The following is a 25897-nucleotide window of genomic DNA, read 5'->3' as shown; positions in this document are numbered from 1 at the left end:
TTAACCCTACTTGAACAGCCCCCCCCCCACCCCGGGGTCAGCCGGTCCGTAAGTATATTGTCAATATTAAACCAGTCCGCGGTGCAAAAAAGGTTGGGGACCCCTGGTGTAAGTTACGGGAAGGTTGAGGGAAACAAGGGTGATTTGTGACAAGCACACGCAGAACAAACTCAGCAAGAACTAGTCATTAGCATCAACTTGCGTTTCTTTGCCGACACTGCCTGACCTGTTGAGCCTTTGTTGAAATTCTTTCAGTCCAGAAAAGTAAAAGAGACAATATTCTGAAAATATGATTTGCAAGATATTGTAAAATATTGATTTTTAATTACTCACAATATACAAGAATATTCAGTCTTATTGATTTCTGCTCACATTCCAGTTGATTTATCCTTGAATTATTACATTTCAGAAAAAAAAATGTAGAAACTTTTCCTCTTGAAATGTGTGTTACATCTGCATCGTCTGGGTATAGTTTCCATTAGCAAAATACTGCACAGGAACAGGTCCTTCCAGCTAAAAAAAACCCACACCACCCCACAACACCCATGTGACCAATTAACCTAACCTGTACATCTTTGGAACGCGGGAGGAAACCAGAGCATCTGGAGGAATTCTTTACCGACAGTGGCGGGAATTGAACTTGGGTCGCTGGTGCTGCAATAGCGTTAGGCTAACCCCTTCACCTTCTGGCCGAGAGCGAAGTACTAGCAGACAGTAATGTGAAGAACTTTAAGAGGTGGACCAAAGCTTAACAGTCAAAGCATAAAAGCATTGTGATTGCACAATACTGCCATCATCTGTTGCGATGAGGCCACACACAGGTTGGAAAACCACCACCTGATATTCCACCTGGGTAGCATCCAACCTGATGTCATGAACCCCCTTTACTTTCTTCTATGGCCTCCTGTCCTCTCCCACCAGATACCCGTTTCTCCAGCTCTGCATCTTTCACCAATCAACTACCCAGCTCTTTACTTCACCCTTTGCCCTCCCAGTTTCACATATCACCTTGTGTTTCTCCATTCCCTCCTCCCACTACGCAGCTTTCTTTCTCCAGTCCTGAAGGGTGTCATTCCAAAACTTTTAACTGTACTCTTTTCCATTGATGCTGCCTGGCTGCTGAGTTCCTCCAGTGTTTTGCGTACTACATGCGCAACAGCTTGCTCTCCCTACCGTACTGCCCAGGCTTGCATATCTAGACAGCTAGGATGCCATATCCATGGTCATCCCTCACTCATACTGGTGCCTAGATATGCAAGCCTGGGTCAGCCCAGTGTCAAACATCAAAGCAAAAGTAACAGCAGAGGCACAGAAGACTGTAGATGCTGGAACCTGGAGTAACAAGCAGGCTACTGGAGGGTCTTAGCAGGTCAAGCAGCAGTGGCGGGGTGGGGGGGGGGGTGTGGAACTGTTAATGATTTGGGTCCTCCAGATGCAGGTGAAAGTTCCTTTGCTCCCACAGATGCTGCATGACCCGAGTTCCTCTAGCAGATTGGTTGTTACAATTGTTGTGTTTCCTGCTATTAGGTTTGGTGTCTCTGGGCCTGTACTCGAGGGAGTTCAGAACGATGAGCGGAGGGATCTCACTGGAACCTACCGGATGCTGAGGGTCCTGGAGAGTGTACATGGAGAGGATGTTTCTGTTAGTAGGAGAGTTTGGGCCCTGAGGGCACAGTCTCAGAATAAAGGATTGCTCCTTTAAAACAGAGAAGGAATATCTTCAGCTAGAAGGTGATGAATCTGTGGAATTCAGACAGCTGTGGAGGCCATTATTGGATATATTTAAAGCAGGGGTCGGTAGGTTGATTGATAAGGGGTGAGGGTTACAAGGAAAAGGTGGGAGAATGAGGTTGAAAACAAAAATCAGTTACATTTGCCTGAGCAGACTCAATGGGCTGATTGTGCTCCTACGGTCTTTTAACTTACATCTCCGTACTTGTAGCCTCAACTGTAAGGTAGTAGTTAGCATCATGCTAATATGGTGCCAATATCAGGGTTCAAATCTGCCACTGTCTGTAAGGAATTCTCCCCGTGACCGCATGGCTTTCCTCCCCCATTCCAAAGACATACAGATTAGGGTTAACAAGTTCTGGGCATGCTGTGTTGGTCATTGACCCCAACAATGCATTTAGATTATGAGAACACTCAGTCCTCTTTTATTGTCATTTAGAAATGCATACATGCATTAAGAAATGATACAATGTTTCACTGTACATGTGACAAACAAAGCTAACCTTTGCATTTAAATATTTTCTCTGCCTCCACCAGCCATACTTGAAAGAATCCGGGAGAAATAAAGCTGACATCAGGAGAAGCCACTGGATGATAAGCAGTCTTCATGAGTACAATGTGCATAGCAATATCATACCGTGATGCCAGCTCCTCTTCCCAACGATCAGTCAGTGATCACCATCCATGTTGGAGCAAACTGCGGAGCTGAGCGGACCTGCCGTGCGCGGAGAGGGCATCCCCCGGCATCACTTGGGGACCCTGCGCAGTTCGTGGATCAGCCATAGTGCCAGGCTGAGCAGAGCCAGCGAGCCCGACTGGTGGGTGGCTGCCAGGGGAGTGGGGACGTAGAGCAGCAGGGTGCTGATTCCCAAAGCAGCCTGAAACAGGACCAAACAGAGTGTTTACACAATGCAGCACAACTCAACTCTATCGTTAAACTGGTTTGGTTTAGGATAGTCACGTATAGGGAGGTACAGTGAAAGACTTGTCCATACAGATTTCAGTACACAAGGGAAAACAACAGAATACAGAATAAAATGTCACAATTACAGATAAAGTATAGTGCAGGCAGACACTGCACTGATAGATTGCGAGATGAAGAATCCATCTTAGAACATACATTACAGCATAGGCCTTCGGCCCACAATGCAACTGCTGTCTCATCTTACAGGCAACATATTAATTGGTTGATTATTGTCACATGTACTGAGATACAGTGAAAGTTTTTTGTTTTCATGCCATCCATACAGATCATTTCAAAACAACAGGGCTTTGAGGCAACAGACGGGAAAACAGTAACAGATTGCAAAATAGAGTGTTTACAGTTACAGAGAAAAGAGCAGTGCAGGTGGACAATAAGGTGCAAGGTCATTACCAGGTAAGGTCCATTCCCTGCATGTTCATGACGAGACTACAACCTGAGGTCATGGATTAAGGGTGAAAGGTGAAGCAAGCTGCCAGTGGAAGTAGTGGATGCGAGACTGGTTTCAACATGCAAGACAAGTACACGGAAGGGAGGGGTATGGAGGGCTACAGTCCGGGTGCAGGCCGATGGGTCTAAGCAGAATAATAATTCGGCAGACTAGATGGGCTGAAGGGCGTTTTTGTGCTGTAGTGCTCTGTGACTGTTTCTGTCCCAACCTCTCTTAGATGTTGCTGTCATGTCTACTTCCAACACTTCCCACCCCAGTTGGTGTGGTCCAGGCACCTGTCACCCTCCACGTAGAAACCTGCTTCACAAATCTCCCTTAAACTGCCGTCTATCTCCTTACAGCCATACCCTCTAAATTAGCCACTTCCACCCTGGAAGATATGGTTACACAGACAGGGAGGGTTTGGAGGGACACAGGTAAGTGGGACTGGCTCAGGTAAGCAACATGGTTGGCATGCTCGAAATGGGCTGAGTGGCCTGTTTATCCAATCTTTAAACTCTCTAATCACTGTACATTTGCATTAACTGATATGGTACTGATATTGTAAATTTACAAACTAGCTCAGTCTCTTAATTTCTTTGTCCGTCCTCTGCCACCTTTTCTTCTGACTTCCATCACCCAACCGGTCTCAGTTTAGTCAGATTCTGAAATAAAGACCCTCTGATGTCCATAGAGAAGGAAACCTGCCCCTTGAAAGGAGTTATGGTGAGAGCATTTAAGGTGAGAATGGTTAAGTTTAAACGAGATGTGTTGGAATTATTTATTTTCTATTGTCTCACACACACACACACACACACACACACACACACACAGAGTGATGGGTACCGGAATGTGCTGCCAGAGCCGATGGTTGAGGGAGATATAATAGAGGTGTTTACGAAGTTCTTAGGTACATAAATGTGCAGAGAATAGGGATACGAAGCTCCGTATCGACAGAAGGGACAAATATAGTGAGGTGTTTAATTACTAGTTTAGTTTAGCTCGGCAAAGCATCGTGGGCTGAAGGGCCTGTTCCTGTGCCATGTTGTTCTATGCTCTGATTTTAAGAAGAAGAGGCATAGATAGAGTAGACAGCCAGAGTGTCTCTTTCCCCCGTCTGGAAATGTCAAATACACGAGGGCACAGAATTAAGGTGACAGGGATTGTGTGGGACAAGATCTTTCTTAACGTAGAAGGTGGTAGGTGCCTGTAACGTGCCTCCAGGAATGGTGGTGGAAGCAAATACGACATTCAAGAGGCTTTTAGACAGGCGGGAAATGTGGGAAATAGATCATAGAACGGTGCAGCACAAGTCAGGCCCTTTGGCTCATGTTGTGCCAACCAATATAACACTTCCTTCCTGCAGCATCTTCCATTTTAATTTAACTTTTTTAAATTTAGAAATACAGCATGGAATAGCCCCTTCCAACCTTTTGAGCCGCACCTAATCAAGAGACAATTTGCAATGATCAATTAACCTATCAGGTCTTTGGACTGTGGGAGGAAACCAGAGTACCCTATGAAAACCTGTGCTCTCTGATTAGGAAAAGGGTATTGGCTGTCCACTCTATTCATGCCTCTTGGCATCCTACACACTTCTATCAAGTGTCCTCTCATCCTCTTTCACTTCAAAGAGAAAAGCCCTAGCTCACTCAACCAATCCTCATAAGACACACTCTCTAATCAAGACAGCATCCTGACGAATCTCCTCTGCACTCTCTTCCTGCAATGAGCGATCAGAACCGAACATAATAACCCTTAGTGTGGTTGAACCAGAGTTCTATGGAGCTGCAACATTACCTCACAGCTCTTGGAATTCAATCCCCCAACTAATGAAAGCCAATATACCATACGCCTTCCTATACACCCTATTCAACTTGCAAGGCAAGTATCACAAGCAGGCAAAAGACACTACTCTAATTTAGAATCACGCTTGGCATAGTCTTTGTGAGATGAAGGGCCTGTTACTTCTGTACTGTTGCATGTTCTAGTTCTACTGGACTACTTGGGCTGATTTGGACGATGCCAAGGTCAGTCTTGCCAGCAATACACACTGCAGGAACGACGTGTTGGAAGAGTGAACCACGCTTAGTACCTGCAGGTAAACCATGGCAGTCAGCGATGAAAGGGCCACTCTAGTTCTCTTGGTTAATGGCATCCTGAGGGAAAGCGCGTAGAGGACAGTCACTGCAGTCACCGAGGCAATACCCTGGAAAATAACAGCAGCGAGTAAAGTATTGAAACCTGAGGGAGAGGAGTTTCCCCCCACAGCCCAGTGACAGATTCAACCAATCTGAACAATCACGCAGATGGAGACACTCCGAATCAGAGACCAGGCCAAAACATATCCTTCACTCTTACAAAAACAGACGATCTGTGGGAGCCTGCTGAGATCAAGTTCAAGTTTAACTGTCATTCAACCATACATGAACACCCATGAATACAGCCAAACGAAACAGCATTCCTCTCGGCCAAAGTGCAAAAAAAAAAGTGCCAACAGCCAATCACAACACAATATAATTACAATAGCAGTAAGCATAGTCACACACAATTATAGCCCAAGTCCCTGAGCGTCATGTCCTGTGACTGATGGTGTGTGGAACGTTGTCGGGAAGAACAAACCTGCAGCAGTGCCATCATCACGTGCTGGCACCGCCGCAGACAAACGCAATCCAACTCGTCTTTCACCAGGCAAACACCAGAGAGCAGCACCAATGGGAAGGGCCAGCTCCCCAATCCAGCACGGATGCTTGCTGCTTTATATCGCACTTAACAGTATTGACTGGGATTCAACAACATGTCGTTTCAAACAGAAGATGCTGAAAAGCACAGCAAGTCAAGCAGCATCCGGGCAAAGGGAAACAGAGTTTATGTTTCAACGTTTAGAACAATGACAGGCATAGAGAAGGTAGACAGTCAGAATGTCTTCCCCAGGGTAGACATGTCAAATACTACAGGACATGCATTTTAGGTGAGCAGAAAGTTTAAAGGAGATGTGCATGTTGTACAGGTCCACAATCCCTTATCCGAAATTCTGAAATCCGAAAACCGAAGTTTTTTTTTGTGGAGTGTGCAGCGTGTCGTAACAAGGCTTGTTTGGCGCGCCAACAGCTGATGTCACTCTGGTGTGACGTGGCAGCACTAGCAGAGGCTGCCAGACGTCAGTTGTGGCTCAGCGCTCGTACTGGTTACACGTGCATTTGCTGTTCGCTGATATTTTGTGTTCACTGTTGACTTTGTGTTTAATTTCACCGTGAAAATATCAAAAGCAGCTGCAGATACCCCTATGGGTAACAATGAGAAAAAGAGAAGGAAGCATCTATCATTATCAATAATGCAGAAAATATTCAGAGGGTTAGCTGCAGAAATTTAAGAAGCGTCATGGTGTAAAATATCTGAAACTTTGTGGTGAAAAAGCTTCTGCTGATCATGAAGCGGCTGAAAATTACATTGACGAATTTGCCAAGATAATATCTGATGAAAACCTTAGCCCTGAACAAATTTACAATGCTGATGACTGGCGCTATGTTCCTAGAAAAACGTTAACAACGGTTGATAATAATATGGTGAAAATGTGTGATCAATTAATTGCTGGCCTTGAACAATGTGCATTTATCAGTGAGCAAGAGATTATGGCAGTTTACTCAGTTAAAGAGAGATTGCTTAGACATAAACCTATGTTAATGAGACAGATGACACTTGAAGAAGTCTTTAAAAACGCCGTCTGTCATAGTGCTGCTTCATAACTTGAGAATCCTGTTCCTGGCCATCAGGTACCTGTACAGTATTTAGCTTTGTTTGCCAGGTGTAATGCAACTTAACTAGAGGTACCTGTACGTATTTAGCTTAGTTTGAACCTATATATGTCCTAGAGTATTTATGTTCTACACTTATTCCAATAAGTCATTTACCATGTGTTTGATTTGATTCATTTGAAGCTGTATATTTTTATGTTTTATTGAATGTTTTTGTTGGAAGTAAAATGTACCAGTGTATTTATGGTCTATAATTATTCCATTATTTCATTTATCAGTATATTACTTTATAAATAAACTGTAATAGTATTTGTAAAAGAGGCGGATCGGGAAAACCCAGAAGTTCTCTCTTTAGCACTTGTTGTTTGAGCAGGTACAGACTTTTTTTCTTGTCATTATTCCCCAAACAATACAGTATTTACATAGCATTTACATTGTATTAGGTATAAGTAATCTAGAGATGATTTAAAGTATATGGGAGGATGTGCGTAGGTCCGGACCTCCCCTGGGTCCTAAAGTCCACCGCACTGAGACAGGTTAATTATTAACTTTCTGAAATCTGGAAAAACTCTGAATTGCGAAATGCAACTGGCCCCAAGGATTTTGGATAAGGGATTGTGGACCTGTATTTTATTTTTTTATATATATGAAAACACAGAAAGTGATAGCTACTGTGAACTGTCTACCAGGGGTAGTGGTGGAAGATATGATAGCAATATTTAACAGTGTTTTAGTTAGACACATGAAAACACCTTTGGCCAAAGGGCCTGTTCCTGTGCAGTACATTGCTATGTTCTAGGTCAAAAGTCTTTCATCAGAAGGGAGTGCTTCCAACATATTTTGTTTTTCTTTCTTTTAGATTTCCAACATCTGTAGTTCTTTGATTTTCCAGAATTAATTCATGGAGACCAGTCATTCTGACTGGTTGAATCACCAGCTGGTTTGAAACTGCACAGGATTGGGAAAAACCTGCAGAGGGTTGTAAGTTCAGCTAGCTCCATCATGGGCACTAGTCTCCCCCCATCGAGGATATTTATCTTTAAAAGAGAAGGCGGCATTTATCATTAAGAACTCTCACCACCCAGAGCATACTGCCTTTTCTTACTACCATCAGGGACGAAGTACAGCAGCTTGAAGACACACTCAACATTTTAGGAACAGCTTCTTCGAAGTTCAAAGGTTCGAAGTAAATTTGTTATTAAAGTACATCTATGTCACCATTTACAACCCGGAAATTCATTTTCTTGCAGGCATACTCAGTAAATCCAAGAACCATGATAGAATCAATGACAGTGCACCCAACAGGGTGGACAATAAATATGCAAACGACAACAAACAAGCAATAAATATTAACAGCATGAGATGAAGAGTCCTTGGAAGTGAGTACTAGGTTGTGGAAACAGTTCAGTGATGAGGCGAGTGAAGTTGGATGAAGTTATCTCCACTCGTTCAAGAGCCCCATAGTTGAAGGGTAATAACTGTTCCTGAACCTGGCAGTGAGTCCTGAACCTCCTGATGGCAGCAATGAGAAGAGAGGGTGGTGGGGGGTCCCTGATAATGGATGCTGCTTTCCTGCAACAGCGCTGCCTCTGCCATCAGATTTCTGAATGCAGTTTATGAACCCATGAACATAAACACACTATTTTGCTCTCCTTACATTTGATATGTTATTGTACTTTATATTAATTTTATGTATTGCACTGTACTGCTGTCACTAAACAACAAATCTCATGACATGTCAGTAATAGTAAACCTGAGTCTATGGAACTTTACAGCAGTGGGACTGGTGAAGGTGGTTTACATACAAGATAAGCCTGCCTTCTGCGGGCTCTGAGATGTGGGGATGTCCAATAGTGGGGGAGTCTAGCACCAGAGTGCATACCCTCAGAATAGATGCACATCCATTTAGAACAGATGAGGAGGAATTTCTTGAGCAGGAGGCTGGTGAATCTGTGGATTTCATAGCTAAGGACAGCTGTGGAAGTCAAGTCATTGGGTATAGTTAAAGCAGAGATTGATAGGTTCTTGACTGGTCAGGGTGTCAAAGGTTACGAGGAGAAGACAGGAGAATGGGGTTGAGAAGATTAATAAATCAGCAAAGATGGAATGGTGGAGCAGACTTGATGGGCTGAATGGCCTAATTCTGCTCCTATGTCATATGGTCCTGTGGTCAGACAATTACAGGAAGAATCACTATTTGCTATCCAGTTAGAGCCCAGTTTCTTGTGCAAGAACTCCAAAAATGTAGAAGTAAAGAAGTCAAGTTTAACAGCTCATGGTATAAACAGTTACCAGAACTCTGTGGTCGAACTGAACAGTGGTTGGGTTCTCAAAGAAGTTTTGGAGAGGTGGGGAAAAGGCCAAAAGGTCATCAGGTATCCAACGTTCTCCCATTTTGGGGAAAGAGTTGTAAACAAGCCCTGCATCCAGGCCAGCAACAAAGGCACCTGCAAGAGAGATTTAAGAGAAAAATGTTAATCACATTACCACAAGAATTCCAAAATAACTCAGGATTTCAACTCCTTTGGTTAAATTGATAGGGGAAATCTGAAAGGGATCAGTACTGGGTCCATTGTTGTTTGTCATCTATAAAAACAATCAGTATGATAATGTGGTGAACTGGCCAGCAAATTGGGGGTGTAGTGACAGCGAGGAAGTCTATCAAAGGTTTCAGTGGAATCTGGACCAGCTACAAAAATAGGCTGAAAAACACCAGATGGAACTTATTGTGGACAAGTGTGAGGTGTTGCACTTTGGGAGGATCAATCAGGGTAGGTCTTACACAACGAGTGGTAGGGCACTGAGGTGTGTGGTAGAACAAAGGGATTTGGGAATGCAGATCCACAGTTCAAAGGTTCACTTATTATCAAAATACATATCCATATGCAACTTTCAGATTTGTCTTCTCCAGATAGCCATGAAACAAGGAAAGCTGTTCCGAGAGAAATATCAAACCCTCCCTTTGCACAGAAAAGTATGGCATCCTGATCATCACCCACACAAGATGGAACAAGAGCAAGAATTCCTTGAAGGCAGCATCACAGGTAGATAGGGTTGGAAAGAGAGCTTTTAACATTGGTCTTCCCTGGAGGGGAGGAGAAGATGGCGGTGTGACAAAGCGCGCGCGGCCGCTCTGAATTGATATCGTATTTGTTAAATAGGTACTGCGCACAATCCTGATTTGATGGAGACAGACATGAGAAGCACGGAGGAACATCTGGAGAAACTTCTGAAACGCCCGCTTCGCTGCCGCTGCTACTGTGCAATCGAGAATCTCCGGAGGGGAAGGCCCCAAATCCTCGGCTTTGCCTATTGCCGGGGTCAAAGTGCTCGGTAAAGATGGTGCTTGGTGCTGGAGGCTCGAAGTTTTCGGACGGACTCAAGAGTCAGCTGTGGTCGGGTACTTCCAGGGTGCTGCATCGGCAAGTTTGCTGCGCTGGAAGCTCATGGCAGGAAGAGAGTTTCTCTTCCTTCTACCGTCTGCGTGAGATGATGGGACTTTCAAGAGACTTTGAGACTTTTTTTTTTACCGTGCCCATGGTCTGTTCTTAATCAAATTATGGTATTGCTTTGCACTGTTGTAACTATATGTTATAATTATGTGGTTTTTGTCAGTTTTTTTTAGTCTTGGTTTGTCTTGTGTTTCTGTGATATCATTCTGGAGGAACATTGTATCATTTCTTAATGCATGCATCTCCAAATGACAATAAAAGAGGACCGCGTGTCCTCATAATCTAATCTAATCTAAATCAAAGTTTTGAGTACAGGAGTTGGGATGCTATGCTGAAGTTGTACAAGATGGTGGTGAGGCCCAATTTGGAGTATAGTGTGCAGTTTTGCTCACCTACCAAAAGATGTCTATAAGATTGAAAGAGTGCGGAGAAAACTTACAAGAATGTTGCCAGAACTTGAGTTACTGGGAAAGGGTAAATAGGTTAGGATTTTATTCCCTAGAGTGTAGAAAAATGAAGGGAGATTAGATAGAGGTAATCAAAATTATGAGTATATTTAGGATAAATGCAAACAGGTTTTTTTTTTAAATTGAGGTTGGGTTAAGGGAGAGAGGTGGAAATGTTTAAGGGGACACAAGGGGGAATTTCTTCACCCAGAGAATGGCGAGAGTGTGAAATGAGCTGCAACTGGAAGTGGTGGATAAATGTTTGATTTCAACATTTAAGAGAAATTTGGATAGGTACACAGATGGAAGGGTACAGAGGCTCTGGTCTGGGTGTAGGTTGATGAGACTAAGCAGAATAATAGCTTGGCATGGACTAGATGGGCTGAAAAACTTGTTTCTGTGTTGTAGTGTTTTAGCGTTTTATGACTATGAAATAAAATTGGAAAATGCAACAGACATTCAGCAGGTTAGATTGGTATTGGTTTATTATTGTCATATGTACTAAGATACAGTGAAAAGCTTTTTGTTTTGTGAGCCATTAAAGCAAAAAGTTCAAGGCCCATAACAAGGCAGACTGAGAGATCAGGAGTTTTCTTTTAGCAAATGGAGGGTATCTGTGTTAATGTCTCTGGTCAATAATTTCAGTCAACTTTAACTCAAGAATATCAATAACTTCTCTTCTACAGATTCCGTCTGACACACTGAGTATTGCTAACAATCTTTTTTTGTTTTGGAACAACTCCCATAGTCAGGCTAGCAATCTTAGATTATTTGACAAATTCATAGTTCAAGGCTGCTGTAGGATGAGATTTATGATACTGGGCTAATTGATTAAAACAAGACTAAAGGGAAAACTCCAGAGTAGAAAACTGTAACAGAATGTAAGCATCATACATCCTTTAAACAAGGGATCACAGTCTCAAAATAAGGGGTCAGCCTTTTAGAACAGAAATGTAAAATCTCATGTTATGAATGATGAATGTTGGAAATTGTTTACCCCAGAGGGCTATAAAGTTTATTTACTGGTTGCATTCAAAACAGCTTGCTTGATACCTGGATATTAAAGGAAATGATGAATATGGCGTTTGAAGTAGAAGATGATAGAACTGGGCTTGTTGAGTAATGGAGAGGGTTCAACAGCATGGTCGCCTGGTGCTCAGCACAACGCTCTTCAGTACCAGCAACCCATATTCAACTGCAGCCACTGTCTGCAAGGAGCTTGTACATTCTCCCCAGGACCGCATGGGTTTCCTCCCACACTCCAAAGTTGGTAGTTTAATAGGTTATTGTAAATCGTCCCGTGATTCGGCTAGGATTAAATCAGGGGATCTCTGGGTGGCGCGACTCAAAGGGCCGGAAAGGCCCACTCCGGGCTGTATGGGCAGCAGAGCCAAGCAAACAATAGAGCTGCTGCTTCTGCTCCAGTCACCCAGGTTCAATTTTGTTATTTGGTGCTGTCTGAGTGGATCTTGCATATTCTCCCTATCCATTTACTTCCACCAAATGTTCCGGTTTCCAAACCCTTCCCCCGCCCCCCCAACCCCACCCACACCGCATCCCCAAAGTTGGACAGGCTGACAGGATAACCAGCCACTGTAAATTGCCAATAATGCTCAGGTGACTCGCCGTATCTAGGAGAATAAAACTTGTGTAAATGTGTGCTTGCACAGGCTCAGTGGGACAAAGGGCCTTCTACCCTGCTGTATGACTATTACAAACTCCTGTCTCTAATGAGGGCGACACAGTAGCATTGTAGTTCACTGGCAGCTGTTAGCTGGAGATAACTGGTAGGCCAGCTTTTTTTTAAACCATGCTCCTTAACTGTGGAATTCAAACCCCAACACTTTAAGGAATATAGATTCAGCTGACACTTAAATTCCAGCTCATAATCTATTTAACCTCACTTTTAATTAACTCCTTATTTGTCTTTTATTTTCATGTTTATTTTTATACTTTATTTTCATGTTTCCCCATTATCCCACTGTAAAGCATTTTGAACTACATAATTTGTACGAAAAGTGCTCCACAAATAAGTTGTTATTACTGCATCATTCTACAGCACTGGTGATTAGATGATCTGGTTCAATTCCCTACAAGGAGTTTGTACATTCTCCCCATGACCATGTGCGTATCTTTCAGGTGCTCCAGGTTCCTTGCACATTCCCATGTTGTACAGGTTAGGGTTAGTCACTTGTGGTCATGCCAGGTTGGCAAAAGAAACATGGCGACCCCAAAGCACATCCTTTGACTGCATTGGTCATTGATATAAAAGGACACATTGCACTGATTGTACAAGTAAAACTAATCTACAGCTTAGATCTAGATCTATAAAATGGAAGACTGTAAATACCCTGGACATCAAGGTAGAACTTGACTCAGCGTCGATAGGACCAAAGAACAACTTACACAGGAAACCTCACCCACAGTGCCACATAGAATAAGTAGCAGCATAGCATAGTACAGCCCTTCGGCCCAAACTTTTATGCCGACCCTTTAACCTACTCAACCACCAATCTAACCCTTCACTCCCACATAACCCTCCATGTTTCTTTCATCCAAGTGCCTGTCTAACAGTCTCTTAAATGTCCTTAATGTATCTGCCTCTATAAGTAGCTCTGGGAGCACATTCCAGGCACCCACTGCTGTGTAAAAAAAACTAACACTGATACTCCCCCAATACTTTCCTCTAATCACCTTAAAATTATGCCCTCTTATATTAGCCATTTCCACTCTGCAAGAAAGCCCCTGGCTATCCTTTCGATCTCTGCCTCTTATCATCTTGTACACCTTGATCAAGTCATCTCTCATCGTCCTTTGCTCAACAGAGAAAGCCCAGCTCACTCAACCTATCCTCTTGTGATGCGCTCTCTAATCCAGGCATTATTCTAGTGAACCTCCTCCGCACCCCTCTCTAAAGTTGTACAAAGGCTGTGGTTATAGTTACTGGGACCCAAATACCCAGATGTGCAGCATATCCTGACCAAGGGGTGGGCTCCCACACTCACCTTTACTAAACGGACACAGACACAGCCACAGCCTCCCCTGCCAATCTTGTCGATTGCCTGTGGTGGTTCTGTAAGGACATTGCTCCTTCCCCATACTACACCCTCCAGTTGTCATCCCAAATCAAGTCACTCCCACGCATGGAGTCAGTCACAGGTGAGATTTAGTCCATAGAACATAGGAACAGAATTAAGCCATTCGGCTTATTGAATCTGCTCTGCCATTTGATCAAGGCTGATTATTTAACCTCATTCTCCTGTCTTTTTCCCCATAAGCTTTGAACCCCCCCTTACCTACAAAGAAGGCATCACCCTCCGTTTTAAGTACACCCAATGATTTGGACTCCACAGCTGTCTGTAGCAATGAATTCCACAGATTCACCACCTCCTGGCTAAAGAAATTTATCCTCATCTCTGTTCTAAAGGGATGTCCTAAAGATGTGCTGGGATTGGAGAGGGTCCTGAGGCGGTTTACAAGAATATTCTTGGAAATGAAAGGGTTAACATATGAACAACAGGAATTCTGCAGATGCTGGAAATTCAAGCAACACACATCAAAGTTGCTGGTGAACGCAGCAGGCCAGGCAGCATCTGTAGGAAGAGGTGCAGTCGATGTTTCAGGCCGAGACCCTTCGTCAGGACTTGACCTGTGTTCACCAGCAACTTTGATGTGTGTTGGGTTAACATATGAGGAGCATTTGATGGCTCTGGGTCTGTACTCACTGGAATTTAGAAGAATGAGGGGGCTTCTCAATGAAACCTACTGAAGATTGAAAGTCCTAGACAGAGTGCATGTGGGGAGCATGTTTGCGATAACAAGATAATTCAGGACCAGAGGGCACAGCCTCAGAATGGCCTAGTTAGGTGCTATTTCTGATTTGATTTGCAACACCAGCTCAAATACCTTTGTGACTCCTATAGCCACTTGAACAAAGTGGCCTTTTACCTGAGAGTGCAGTTACAAAAATAAGTCCGCCAGTCCCTTGAGCAAATCGTCTGAACAGCATCATCTGGTGAGTATTCGGCATCTACAATAAGAGATGAACATCATTAAAAATATAATTAACTGATCAGGAGTATTGCATATCACAAAGACCCTCTTTAACGCCCAACATCCCATTTCAAACCCCTACCCAGTACCAATTGTGCATCTTCATCCAGAAGATGAGATGCAAGTGCCACAATAATGAAAGAGACTGGATTTGAGAGCACACTAATGGGACATGTTTGGGGAACTTTATGCTTTGTTTAGTCAATTTTTTTCTGGGCAGCACAGTCTTGAAACCACTGTTGTTTTCTGCTTGTCATTTATTATTACCATGTACACACAGTGGCCACTGAGTGTATGTTTGTGGTTTTCAGCTGCTGTAGATTTCAAGACACGCTCCACTTCAAGATACGACGTGTTGTGTGGTTAGTTGAGTTACTGTCACCTTCCTGTCAGCTTGAACTGGCATGGCGATTTGCCCCTAATCTCTCCCATTAAAAAGGCCTTTTTGCCTACAGAACTTCCGCTCACCGGATGTTGTTTGTTTATCGCACCATTCTGTGTAAACTTAAGAGATGTTTACTGTGTGTGAAAATACCAGAAGATCAGCAGGTTCTGAGATGCTCAGATCATCCCTGTCTGGCACCAACAATCACTCCATGGTCAAAGTCACTTAGGTACATTTCTCTCCCCCCCCGATATTTGGTCTGGACAACAACTGAACCTCTTGATCATGCTTTTATGCGTTAAGTTGCTGCCACATAATGGCTGATTAGATATTTGCATTGTGTACAGGTGTACCTAATAAAGTGGCCACTGAGTGTATACTCTTCACTCTGAGCTTCACGCAAACTTGGAATTTTCATTAAACCCTGGTGCATGTGATAACAAACTAACCCTAAGTCTTCCCTCTCTTGACGTGCTGTGATTGCATACCTGTTTAACTGTAGAACTAACTTATAAATTTGCAAGATTCCAAAAACTTCGTCATTAAAAAAACAAATTTAAAACTTTTGCTTGTACTTTGTGTGAAGAAGGTTAGACTAATGCTTCTCTGTTACCGGGAGGAAGCATCAAGAATGCTTGACATAAACTCTCTAGTGAATGTGAAGTGACATTATTGAAACATTCAGATTTTGTATGGGCTGGATTGGGGTAGAGTTTACAGTCCCAAAGTAGGGGATTAGCCATATAAGATAATACATCATGGAAACAGGCCCTTTGGCCCAACTAGCTCATGCTGACATTCCCATCTAAGCTGGTTCCATTTGCCCGATATTGTTCCAAACTTTTCCTGTACCTATGTACCTATCAGAGAGTCTTTTGTACATTGTTATTGTACCTGCTACAAGCACTTCCTCTGGTCACGAGGATGTGTTTTATGGCTCTGCTGAAGCCGAGGAGAATGGTCTGCAGTGGCGGGGGGGGGAGGAGGAGAGAAAATCTCAGTGACATATATCAAATATTGGAAGGCTAAGATAGAGTGGATGTGGAACGGATGATTCCTATTGTGGGGAAGTCCAGGACCAGAGGGCATAGCCTCAGAATAGAGAGACGTCTATTTAGAACAGAGATGAAAAGGAATTTCTTTAGCCTGATGGTAATGAATCTCTGAAATTCATTGCCACAGCCGGCAGTGGAGGTCAGGTAATTGGGTATATTTAAAGCAGAAGTTGATATGTTCTTGATTAATCAGGGTGCCAAAGATTACAGGGAGAAGGCATGAGAATAGAGTTGAGAGGGTTAATAAATCAGCCATGAACAAATGGTGGAGCACATTCGGTAGGCTGAATGGACAAATTCTGTTCCTACGTCTTATGGTCTAATAGCTATTACAAAAGTAATTACGTGGGGTATCAAAACCACTCGATATCTCCACTCTTTTTGTCACATCATTCCATACACTGACCACCATCCGTGAGAAGAACTTGGCCATTAAGTCCCTCTTAAACCATTCTCCTCTCACCTTAAGTTCTCTTTAGGTCTTGGACTGGATATTGGAGGCCCGATGTCTGAGAGTCCAGCGCTGGAGGTGTGCGTCTGTCTCTGTGTGTTGGGAATGGGGCTTGTTTTGCTGTGGTCATGTTTGGTTGTGTTGTTGTTGCTTGCATTGCCCTGACAAACATTCTGGGCATGCTACATTGGTGCCAGATTCAAACAACCATTTCACTGTATGCTTCCATGTACACATGACAAATAACCTTGAGAATATGTGGCGACACTTGCAGGCTGCCCCCAGCAGATCCTTGCGTGTGTGGGTTGTTCGTGCAAACAACACATTTCTCTGTATGTTTCAATGTAGGCTGAAGAGAGCTGGACTATGCATATCATTCTGCAGACACTCAGCAGAGAGCATCGTAACAAGCTACATCATTGCGTGGCATGGAAACTGCACTGCAGCACACAGGAAGACTCTACAATGGGTAGTCAAAACTGCCTGCCCACCACTAAAAACATAAAGATGCTTAAAAAAAAAAATGCCAGTAACATCACGAGGGTTCCTACCCATCCTGCTCATGGACTGTTTGTCCCAACTCATCAGGGAGGAGGCTACACAGCATTCACGCCAGGACCACCAGACTCAATAACAGTTACTTCCCCCAAGCAGTGAGGATTAACACCTCCAACCACCACTACTTTATCATTTCCTGTCAGAGTCACCTTATATACAGACACTCCTATGTCTAGCACCACTTTATGGACAGACAATCAATGTGTAGAGGCCATCTTACGTATTTATATTTATTTTGTTATATTTTATTATTGTATTCTATATCTTATCATGTCTTTTTCTTGCAATTCATCAAAGCTGGAGCAACAATTATTTTGTTCTCCTTTACACTTGTACCACGGAATTGTCATTAAACAATCTTGAATCGATAAATAAATCTGAATCCGGATTCAAGTGGCAAGGAAAATGAGAAATCTCTCAGGTGCAGTCCTACCAGGGTACTGTGCTTGTCTTCTTGTATTAAGGGCAATTTAGGAAGGGCAACCTTCTGAACTTCCTATACCAGCCTATTCATCAATGATGCACGTAGAAGGACACTGGGGTCTTACTGAACAACAGTTCTGAGTTTAACACAGGAACGTCTTAGCTATTACAGGAAGCCCTGCAGCTCATTGGGTCTAAGCCATCTTACAGCAAAGCAATCTCATCAGTCCCACTCCCCTCCCCTCTTGTAATTTACTCCCACCCATGTGCACATTTATTTTGGTTCTTGTCTTGTCTAAATGAAGAGATAATTTACAACGGCTAATTAACCTAGCAGCACATTTTTTGGGATGAGGATGAAACTACAATGGCGCTTGCTTCAAGCTCATCCGTGGAAAACAGCTTAATTTCTACCTTTAATGTTTCTCTTTTTCCTTTTCAAAGCGGATAGGGTTCTGTTAAAGACCCTGACCTAGAGCTACTCTCAGATTGCGGTGGTGTGACCCGCTCCTGGGGTTCACCGACCAGCCGTTTCTCTATGTCCCTAGAAGGTGAGCATGCCTTAGGGGTTCCGACGGGTTGCAGCCTTGAGGATGAACTGATTCTATGTCGGTGCTGCCGAATGAAGGTGTCGCGGGAGAAAATGGAACATCAGGAAGAGCGTATCAGCTGTCGGGGGCCCATAAACTGGTGAATAGTGTGCTCTTTCTTGCGTTGGTGGGGGAGAGTTTGTTGCCAATTCTTGAGTTGGAGAACTTGGAAAAGAAAGTGACTTGGCAGACTTTAAGACTGCAAATCAGTGAGCTGTTTGTCTGCCCTCTCACTGTGAAAGGGCGACACCTCTCTGTCCCTTTATTAGGGGCAGAGGGAGAGACTGTGATCTGTTGAATTGTTGGGTGAATGATTAGTTTTGTTTGTACTGTAGATCATGATCTTTCTTGGGGGCTTTCCTATTGCTTGCTTGGTGGGTGAGTATTTTTTTGCTGAAGTAGGTGGAGGAGGGGAAGAGTCGCTGCTTTGCCTAGTGGGGGCTTTGGGGTTCTAATGTTTTTGCTGTTACTCATTCTTTGGGGCACACTTCTGTTTTTGTGGATGTCTGCGAAGAACAAGAATTTCAGGTTGTATACTGTACACATTCTCTGATATTAAACGGAACCACTGAAGTTCTGAATATTTTATTTCAAATCTTTAACGTATAAAGAAAGGCCCTCTGTGTTACCTTTAATGGGGGCAGGAGGAGGGACAGGCCAGTCCACAGACTGGCACAGTACAGCACCAATGCAGATCCGAGATGTGCAGCCAGACGGTACTGACTGACCCGTGGGATGTCGTGTGAATCCTTTTTGTCCTCCAAGCCGCTCTTCACCATGAACCAGCCCAGCAAACCCTGAGAAGTGACAAAAAACTTAGGTGATAAAGTTCCTCCACAAGATTCAAGATTGTTTAATGTCATTTTTACTGCACAAGTTACTCCAGATTCACAAGCTAGGCATCAGGGTTTCTGCTCAAGTGATGTCAGGCTGTGTGGTTCCAGCCTGTAGCACAGGAGGAGGAATTCAAATGCCATTGTATTCCTGAATCAACAGAGATGTGCCCAGCTCCCATGGTGGGCATCACAGTAATATAGGGGTTAGTGCAATGCTATTACAGTTCGGGGCAGTCCGGAGCTTGGAGTTCAGTTCTGGCGGTGCCTGGGAAGAGGTTTGTACGCTCTCCCCTTGAACTGCATGGGTTTCCTCTGCCTGTTCTGTTTTCCTCCCACAGTCCAAACATGTAATGGCCAGTATGTTAATTGGTCATTGCAAATTGTCCTGACCTGAGGTTAGTTAAATAGGTGGGTTGCCGGGGAGCACTGATCATGGGGCCAGACATAGTCTCTAAATAAAATAAACAAGTAAATCAAACCATCCCCACCCCTCTGTCCAGATTTGAGATTAGTTACCTCAGCATGGGACGCCTAATACCTACAGGTCTAATTAGAATTAACCATTCTAAAATTTCCTTTGGAACGTGGGAGCAAACTGGAGCACTCAGGAGGAAATCCCCATGACCGTACGGTTTCCCTCTGGGTGCTTTGGATTCCTCCCTTGGTCCAAAGTTGTACGAGTTAGGGTTGGTAAGTTATGTGCATACTCCGTTATCGCCAGAAGCACTGTGACACTTACAGGCTACCTCCAGCACATCTTGGACTGCGTTGGTCGTTGATGTGAACAATGTATTTCACTGACAAGAGAAAATCTGCAGATGCTGGAAATCCAAGCAACACGCACAAAATGCTGGAGGAACTCAGCAGGCTAGGCAGCATCTATGGAAAAGAGTATAGCCAATGTTTTGGGCCAAGTCCCTTCATCAAGACTACAGAAAAAAAGGATGAGAGTGTCCAGAGTTAGAAGGTGGGGGGAGGAGAGGGAGAAACACAAGGTGATAGGTGAAACCAGGAAGGGGATGGAGAGGGAGAGGTGAAGTAAAGAGCTGGGGAGTTGATTGGTGAAAGAGATACAGGTCTGGAGAAGGGGAAATCTGATAGGAGAGGACAGAAGGCCACAGGAGAAAGGGGGAGGAGCACCAGAGGGAGGTGATGGGCAGGTAAGAGGAGGTGGTGAGAGGGGGAAAATGGGGTGAAGAATGGTGGTGGTGGGGTTTGCATTACTGGAAGCTCGGGAAATTGATGTTCATGGCATCAGGTTGGAAAATACCTTGGCAGACTACAAGATGCTGCTCCTCCAACCCGAGTGTGGCCTTAACACAACAGTACAGGAGGCCATGGACTGACATGCCAGAATGGGAACCGGCCACTCATTTTAATTCCACTTCCCATCGTCGAAACGTTGACTATACCCTTTTGCACAGATGCTGCCTGGCCTGCTGATTTCCTCCAGCACTTAATGTATTTCACTGTGTGTTTCGATGCACACGTGACAAGGTAATAAAGCTAATCTAATCAAAATGTATACCAAACTGGTCAAAGTCATGGTGAGGTTACATCTCAGGTTGAAAACCTCAAAATGTCCCAGTAGAAGAGAGCAGGAAGAAAGAGTCAACTTCCAACAACAGACCTCAAACCCTCTCTCCACAGACGCTGCCTGACCTGCTGCATGCTTACTGGCAGTGCTCACATCAAACGACTATTTCCACGCATTCTCAGGATCTCTGTAGCGGTAACAGTTTGTCTGGAACTGCCAGCCTCTAATCACTACCCACCTGAAAGCACACAAAGCCACAGAGGCCTGCCACCCGCAGCTTCAAGCTCCTCGAGAACCAGCCCTTTCTCCAGAAATAGACGGCGGGCAGAATGTAGGCCAAGCCCACTGCCCGACCCCACATCCGGTGGGAATACTCCATGTACCAGATGAACTTGAACTCATTCAGAGTCATGTCATGGTTTAATCTGCAAAGGGAACAAACAACCCAGTGATGTAGTCACAGGCCAGCATATGTAATCTGCAGACAGAATGAAATTAATAATAAGATTAAGATCAGCTTCAATAATGGGTTGACTAACACTTGTGGACTGCCCCAGCACAGCACATCCTTGGATTGTTGTTGATACAAACAACGCATTTCACATTTCACTGTATGTTTCCATGTACATGGCAAATAAAAGTAATTTTTAATGTAATTCCCCCCCCCCCCCCCCGCTTTACAGGAACTTACATCTTAAACTCCGGGAATTGTTGGTACTTCTGAAACTCAGCCTCCCACTCTGGTAGGGTGCTTGGGGGCTTCATTTCCTTGATCAGATGCCAGTCTACCATCGACAAGCCAGACTCGGTGAGCCTATGTCAGAAGAGGAAAGCACTTACAACGTTGTGTACAACCACCATGGGTTTCCCATAGTCTGCAGATCAATGAAAGGAGTACCCCACCTCCCACATTCTGCAGCCATCCTATTACACACCATCCGCCAAAATGCATTAGAATCAATGGCCTCATCAGCCACCTCACAACCAAAGGACTTGAGAAGTCATCTCCAACCCCAAGATTTTCCTGGTGGTGCTGGTTTCATGGAAATGAAAGGGCAAAGCAAACCACAGTCTTTTCCAATACCCAAAAATGTCAGAAAACCTTTAATTTATTTCTTCAAATGATTCAAAAATTTTGCTCTCTCCCTCACCGTCCCCCCAGGGGCTCCACAACAAGTGCTAAAGAAGGAAAGTTCTTCATTTCAGAGCCGATCGGTCTTTCAGGCTATGAATGATTTTATTCAGACACAGACAGAAATCCAAGTCACAGTAGTGAGTGACAGCCTGTGCGTCCCTTTCTCTTCGTTGTTGCTGTTATCTCATGAGAATAACAGCATAATTAGCAAAGAAGAATACCTGATATTAGTTAAAATGGGAAAGTAGCAAAAAAAGGGAGGCAGAAATGGTTTTGGGGATGGGCCATAAATGGCTGGCACGACGGAGACCAACACCCCAAAAGTGAATCAATAAGTATTCTGGAATGGGACACTAGTTATTTTTAAACACAGAGCATTTTTACTCACCTGGTTACTCCACCAAGGACCACAGCCCCAACCACCATCCCACTGCATGCAATCATCCATTTCCCCACGATTCTGTTGGTGGTGGCATTGGGTACGGAGGAAGTGCCAGACTGCACCGTGGCATTTGCAACAACAGAACTCTTGCCCCTTCTCACCACACAACGTTTCCACGGATGACTGATCTGAGAAGAAAAAGTGAACCAAAGAGTGTGAATACCCACATCTCCAAACCTGGAGTTGGACAAACTCAGGAGATAAAGGAAAAACAGGAACATTCAGGCCATTATAACTCATTCCTCCCACACCGCTTCTTACATAACTCCGAGGAAGTCTGCTATTTAAGTATCAAATTGTCTCTCAACTGATTCCACAAAGTACTAACTCATTTTCGAGGCCTCTACAACCTATGTTTGCAGTATTATTTATTAATTTATCATTTAAAAAATGTGTACAACTTATCTTCTTTTGCACATTGGTTGTTTGTCAGTCTTTATGACAATTTTCATAAATCTAACTGCATTTCTTTTTTTTCCTGTAAATGCTTGCTTGCTAGAATGTGAATCTCAAGACAGCATAACATGACATAAGGATTTTGATAATATAATTACTTTGATACCTTTTGGAAAAAGATGTACTGTAGCTTTCAGATCACAGCTTAGTCCAATAGATAATTCTGAACTCCCTTCTTAATTTTTATATATTGGGGCAGCTTAGTGACACAGCTAGTACAGCCACTGTTAGATCAGTTCGTCCAAGTTATAGGGAGAAGTTGTGCAGGCTAGGAGTGCTATAGACTTAAGATAAGCTTATAAAGGTTTAGAAAATCATGCAGGGCATAGAGAGCGTGTAATCTTTTTGCAAGAAAAATTGAACCAAAAGTTCAAAGTATGTATAAATTATACAACCTTGAGATTCATCTGCCTATAGGCAGCCACAAAACAAACCTCAAAGAATCTACCTTAAAAAAAGACCCATACCCAATGTGCAAAGAGAAAAAAAAACAGAAATCACACAAACAATAAAAGCAAGCAACAGTATTCCCTGCTGAAGGGTTTCAGCCCAAAACATTGACTGTTCTCTTCTCCTAGATGCTGCCTGGCCCGGTGAGTTCCTCCAACATTTTGTGTGTGTTGCTCACATTCTCCACCAAATTCAGTCCATAAATCCGGAGCCCAGAACAGACAGAGCAGGCCCACAGTCTCAGTTCATCACACAGCAAGGTAAACCACCGTAAAGCTCTCAGACATGAAGCCTGGAGCAGGGCACAGCCTCAGCGCCGAGGAGAGTGGAGTAAACGTCGCGGAGCAGAACTGGCCTTGACCCTCGCGTCTGGTCCTGACACCCTGACCTTTCAGTCCATCAGCCCGGTGTTCTAAAATTGTCCAAACACCAGGTTGTCTCCTGCACCATACTGATGCAACCTTGAAGGCGGCACACAACTGACTACTTTCTTAAAGGTTTAATGAAAATTATGACGAGTATAATTAGTTCATATGGAGCATAGACAGTGACTGGGGCAATGATAAGCTGCAAGGGAAAAGATTCAGAATATGTGAATGGCTGCCCTTCAACTACCTGGATCTTGAACTGGCCAGCAAAGCCATTATTAGAGTTCAGCAAAACTAAGACCACTTTGCACAAATTCAAAACGCTGATCTGTTCTAATATGTTTGTGTAAAAATTTGTATATTTTAAGTTCTTCTTGCAAACATGCTCTGACCCTATATGCCTGTGGCACTGCTACAAAAAAGTGTACTTGTGCATGACAACAAACTACATTTTGTGTATGTGGAACTTGGATTGCACAGGACACTGCAGATTGAATTGAACACGAGAAATTCTGCAGATGCTGGAAATTCAAGCAACACACATCAAAGTTGCTGGTGAACGCAGCAGGCCAGGCAGCATCTATAGCAAGAAGTACAGTCGACGTTTCAGGCCGAGACCCTTCGTCCTGTGGAAGGGTCTCGGCCCGAAACATTGACTGTACCTCTTGCTAGAGATGCTGCCTGGCCTGCTGCGTTCACCAGCAACTTTAATGTGTGTTGCAGATTGAATTAAATTGACTTTATTACTTACATCCTTCACATACATGAACAGTAAAAATCCTTTGTATATAGTAATTTATAATAAATATTATGTACAACAGGGTAGTCAATATAATACAGAAATACAGTAGTGTCAGCATGAATTAATCAGTCTGATGGCCTGGTGGAAGAAGCTGTCCTGGAGCCTGTTGGTCCTGGCTTTTATGCTGTGGTACCGTTTCCCAGATGGTAGTAACTGGAGCAGTTTGTGGTTGGGGTGACTTGGGTCCCCAATGATCCTTCGGGCCCTTTTTACACACCTGTCTTTGTAAATGTCTTGAATAGTGGGAAATTCACATCTACAGATGCTCTGGGCTATCTGCACCACTCTCTGCAGAGTCCTGCAATTGCAGGAAGTACAGTTCCCATAGCAGGCAGTGATGCAGCCAGTCAGGATGCTCTCAATTATGCCCCTGTAGAAAGTCCTTAGGATTTGAGGACCCATATCAAACTTCTTCAACCGTCTGAGGTGAAAGGTGACGTTATGCTTTTTTTTCCCACCACACAGCCGGTATATACATACCACGTGAGATCCTCGGTGATGTGTATGCCGAGGAACTTAAAGCTGTTCACCCTCTCAACCCCAGATCCATTGATGCCCGTCTCCATTCCTCCTGTAGTCCACAGCCAGCTCCTTTGTTTTTGTGACATTGAGGGGGTTGTTTTCTTGATACCACTGTGTCAGAGAGATGATTTATTCTCTGTAGGCTGCCTCGTTATTATTTGAGATTAGGCTAATCACTGTAATATGCTGGAATAAGGACTAACAATCTACTGGAGGAACTCAGTGGGGTTGAGCAGCGCCTGCAGAAGTAAAATTTGCAGCCAAGACCCCACGCCAAGGAATCCTGGTAGTGATTTAAGGAAATCTGGTATATCACCAAAATCTTACAAATTTCTACAGATGTACAGTGGAGAACATTCTGACGTGGTCGCATCACCGCCTGGAATGCACGCAAGAATCTGCATAGACTCAGCCAGCTTCATCACCAGCATCCAACATGGAGGGCATTTTCAAGAGACAGTGCCTCAAGAAAGCAGCATCCACCACTAAGAACCCTCGCCATCCAGGACATGCCCTCTTCTCATTACTACCATCAGGGAGGACGTACAGGAGCCTGAAGACCCACACTCAATGATTCAGGAACAGCCATCCCTCCGCTATCACATTTCGGCCCATGAACCCAATCTGCTTATTAAGTAAACTGTAGTAATTTTATGTCTTTGTATTTTCGCTATCCAAAACACAACTAACTCGGATCACATTAGTCAGTAAGAATAAACCTGACTCTGGTGGGAGTCAAACAAACTCGACCCGTCCATCTTCCCCCAATGATCCAACCCCCCCCCCCGCGTCTGTTTCTCAGGGTAAGCCACCACCTCACCGTGTTCCAGCCGCTCCCGAGCCGCCAGGCGGCCCTCCTCAGACCTGGGCAGCCGCCACACCTCACAACCCCAAGAAACACCATCACCTCACACGGCCAACACCTCGGGGAGGTCAGGGGTTAACACGTGACGCAGTCTGTTTCCCCCAGATGACCAATCACAGCCCGGCACACTGCCCCGTTCCCGGAAAAAAAACTTCAGAAATGAAAGAAAATTT

At 44.0% G+C, this 25897-nt stretch overlaps 1 protein-coding gene across 2 annotated transcripts; it reads right to left on the bottom strand.

Annotated features, from left to right (window-relative positions):
- Window positions 1-312: 312 nt before the first annotated feature.
- On the bottom strand, window positions 313-25809 carry LOC134358822 (cytochrome c oxidase assembly protein COX15 homolog). Of its 2 annotated transcripts, XM_063071349.1 has the most exons (9): window positions 25680-25809; window positions 22208-22389; window positions 21376-21498; window positions 20923-21109; window positions 18941-19108; window positions 14745-14826; window positions 9191-9345; window positions 5239-5352; window positions 314-2609 (listed from the first exon to the last, which is right to left on the bottom strand). In XM_063071349.1, the coding sequence occupies exons 1-9, from the start codon at window positions 25761-25763 to the stop codon at window positions 2478-2480; spliced, it is 1227 nt and encodes a 408-aa protein (XP_062927419.1). In that variant the 5' UTR covers window positions 25764-25809; the 3' UTR covers window positions 314-2477. The 2 variants fall into 2 exon arrangements, with proteins under 2 accessions (XP_062927420.1, XP_062927419.1); XM_063071350.1 differs by lacking the exon at window positions 5239-5352 and having other exon boundaries at window positions 313-2609.
- Between the last annotated feature and the right edge of the window lie 88 nt (window positions 25810-25897).

Source organism: Mobula hypostoma, chromosome 19 (genome assembly GCF_963921235.1).
Source record: "Mobula hypostoma chromosome 19, sMobHyp1.1, whole genome shotgun sequence".
In the NCBI taxonomy this organism is placed as follows: domain Eukaryota; kingdom Metazoa; phylum Chordata; class Chondrichthyes; order Myliobatiformes; family Myliobatidae; genus Mobula; species Mobula hypostoma.
Note: the sequence above shows the minus strand (reverse complement) of the source record. Positions and strands in the feature narration are given on the sequence as shown.

What these genes read in the sequence shown, in the direction of transcription:
- LOC134358822 (XM_063071349.1), bottom strand. Translation starts at nt 25,763, where the DNA reads ATGGTGTTTCTTGGGGTTGTGAGGTGTGGCGGCTGCCCAGGTCTGAGG. An exon ending in AGTTCGACCACAGAGTTCTG is followed by an intron (nt 5,353 to 9,190) that starts GTAACTGTTTAT and finishes GTTATTTTCCAG; the next exon opens with GGTATTGCCTCGGTGACTGC. An exon ending in CTGCCATGGTTTACCTGCAG is followed by an intron (nt 2,610 to 5,238) that starts GTACTAAGCGTG and finishes GTCCTGTTTCAG; the next exon opens with GCTGCTTTGGGAATCAGCAC.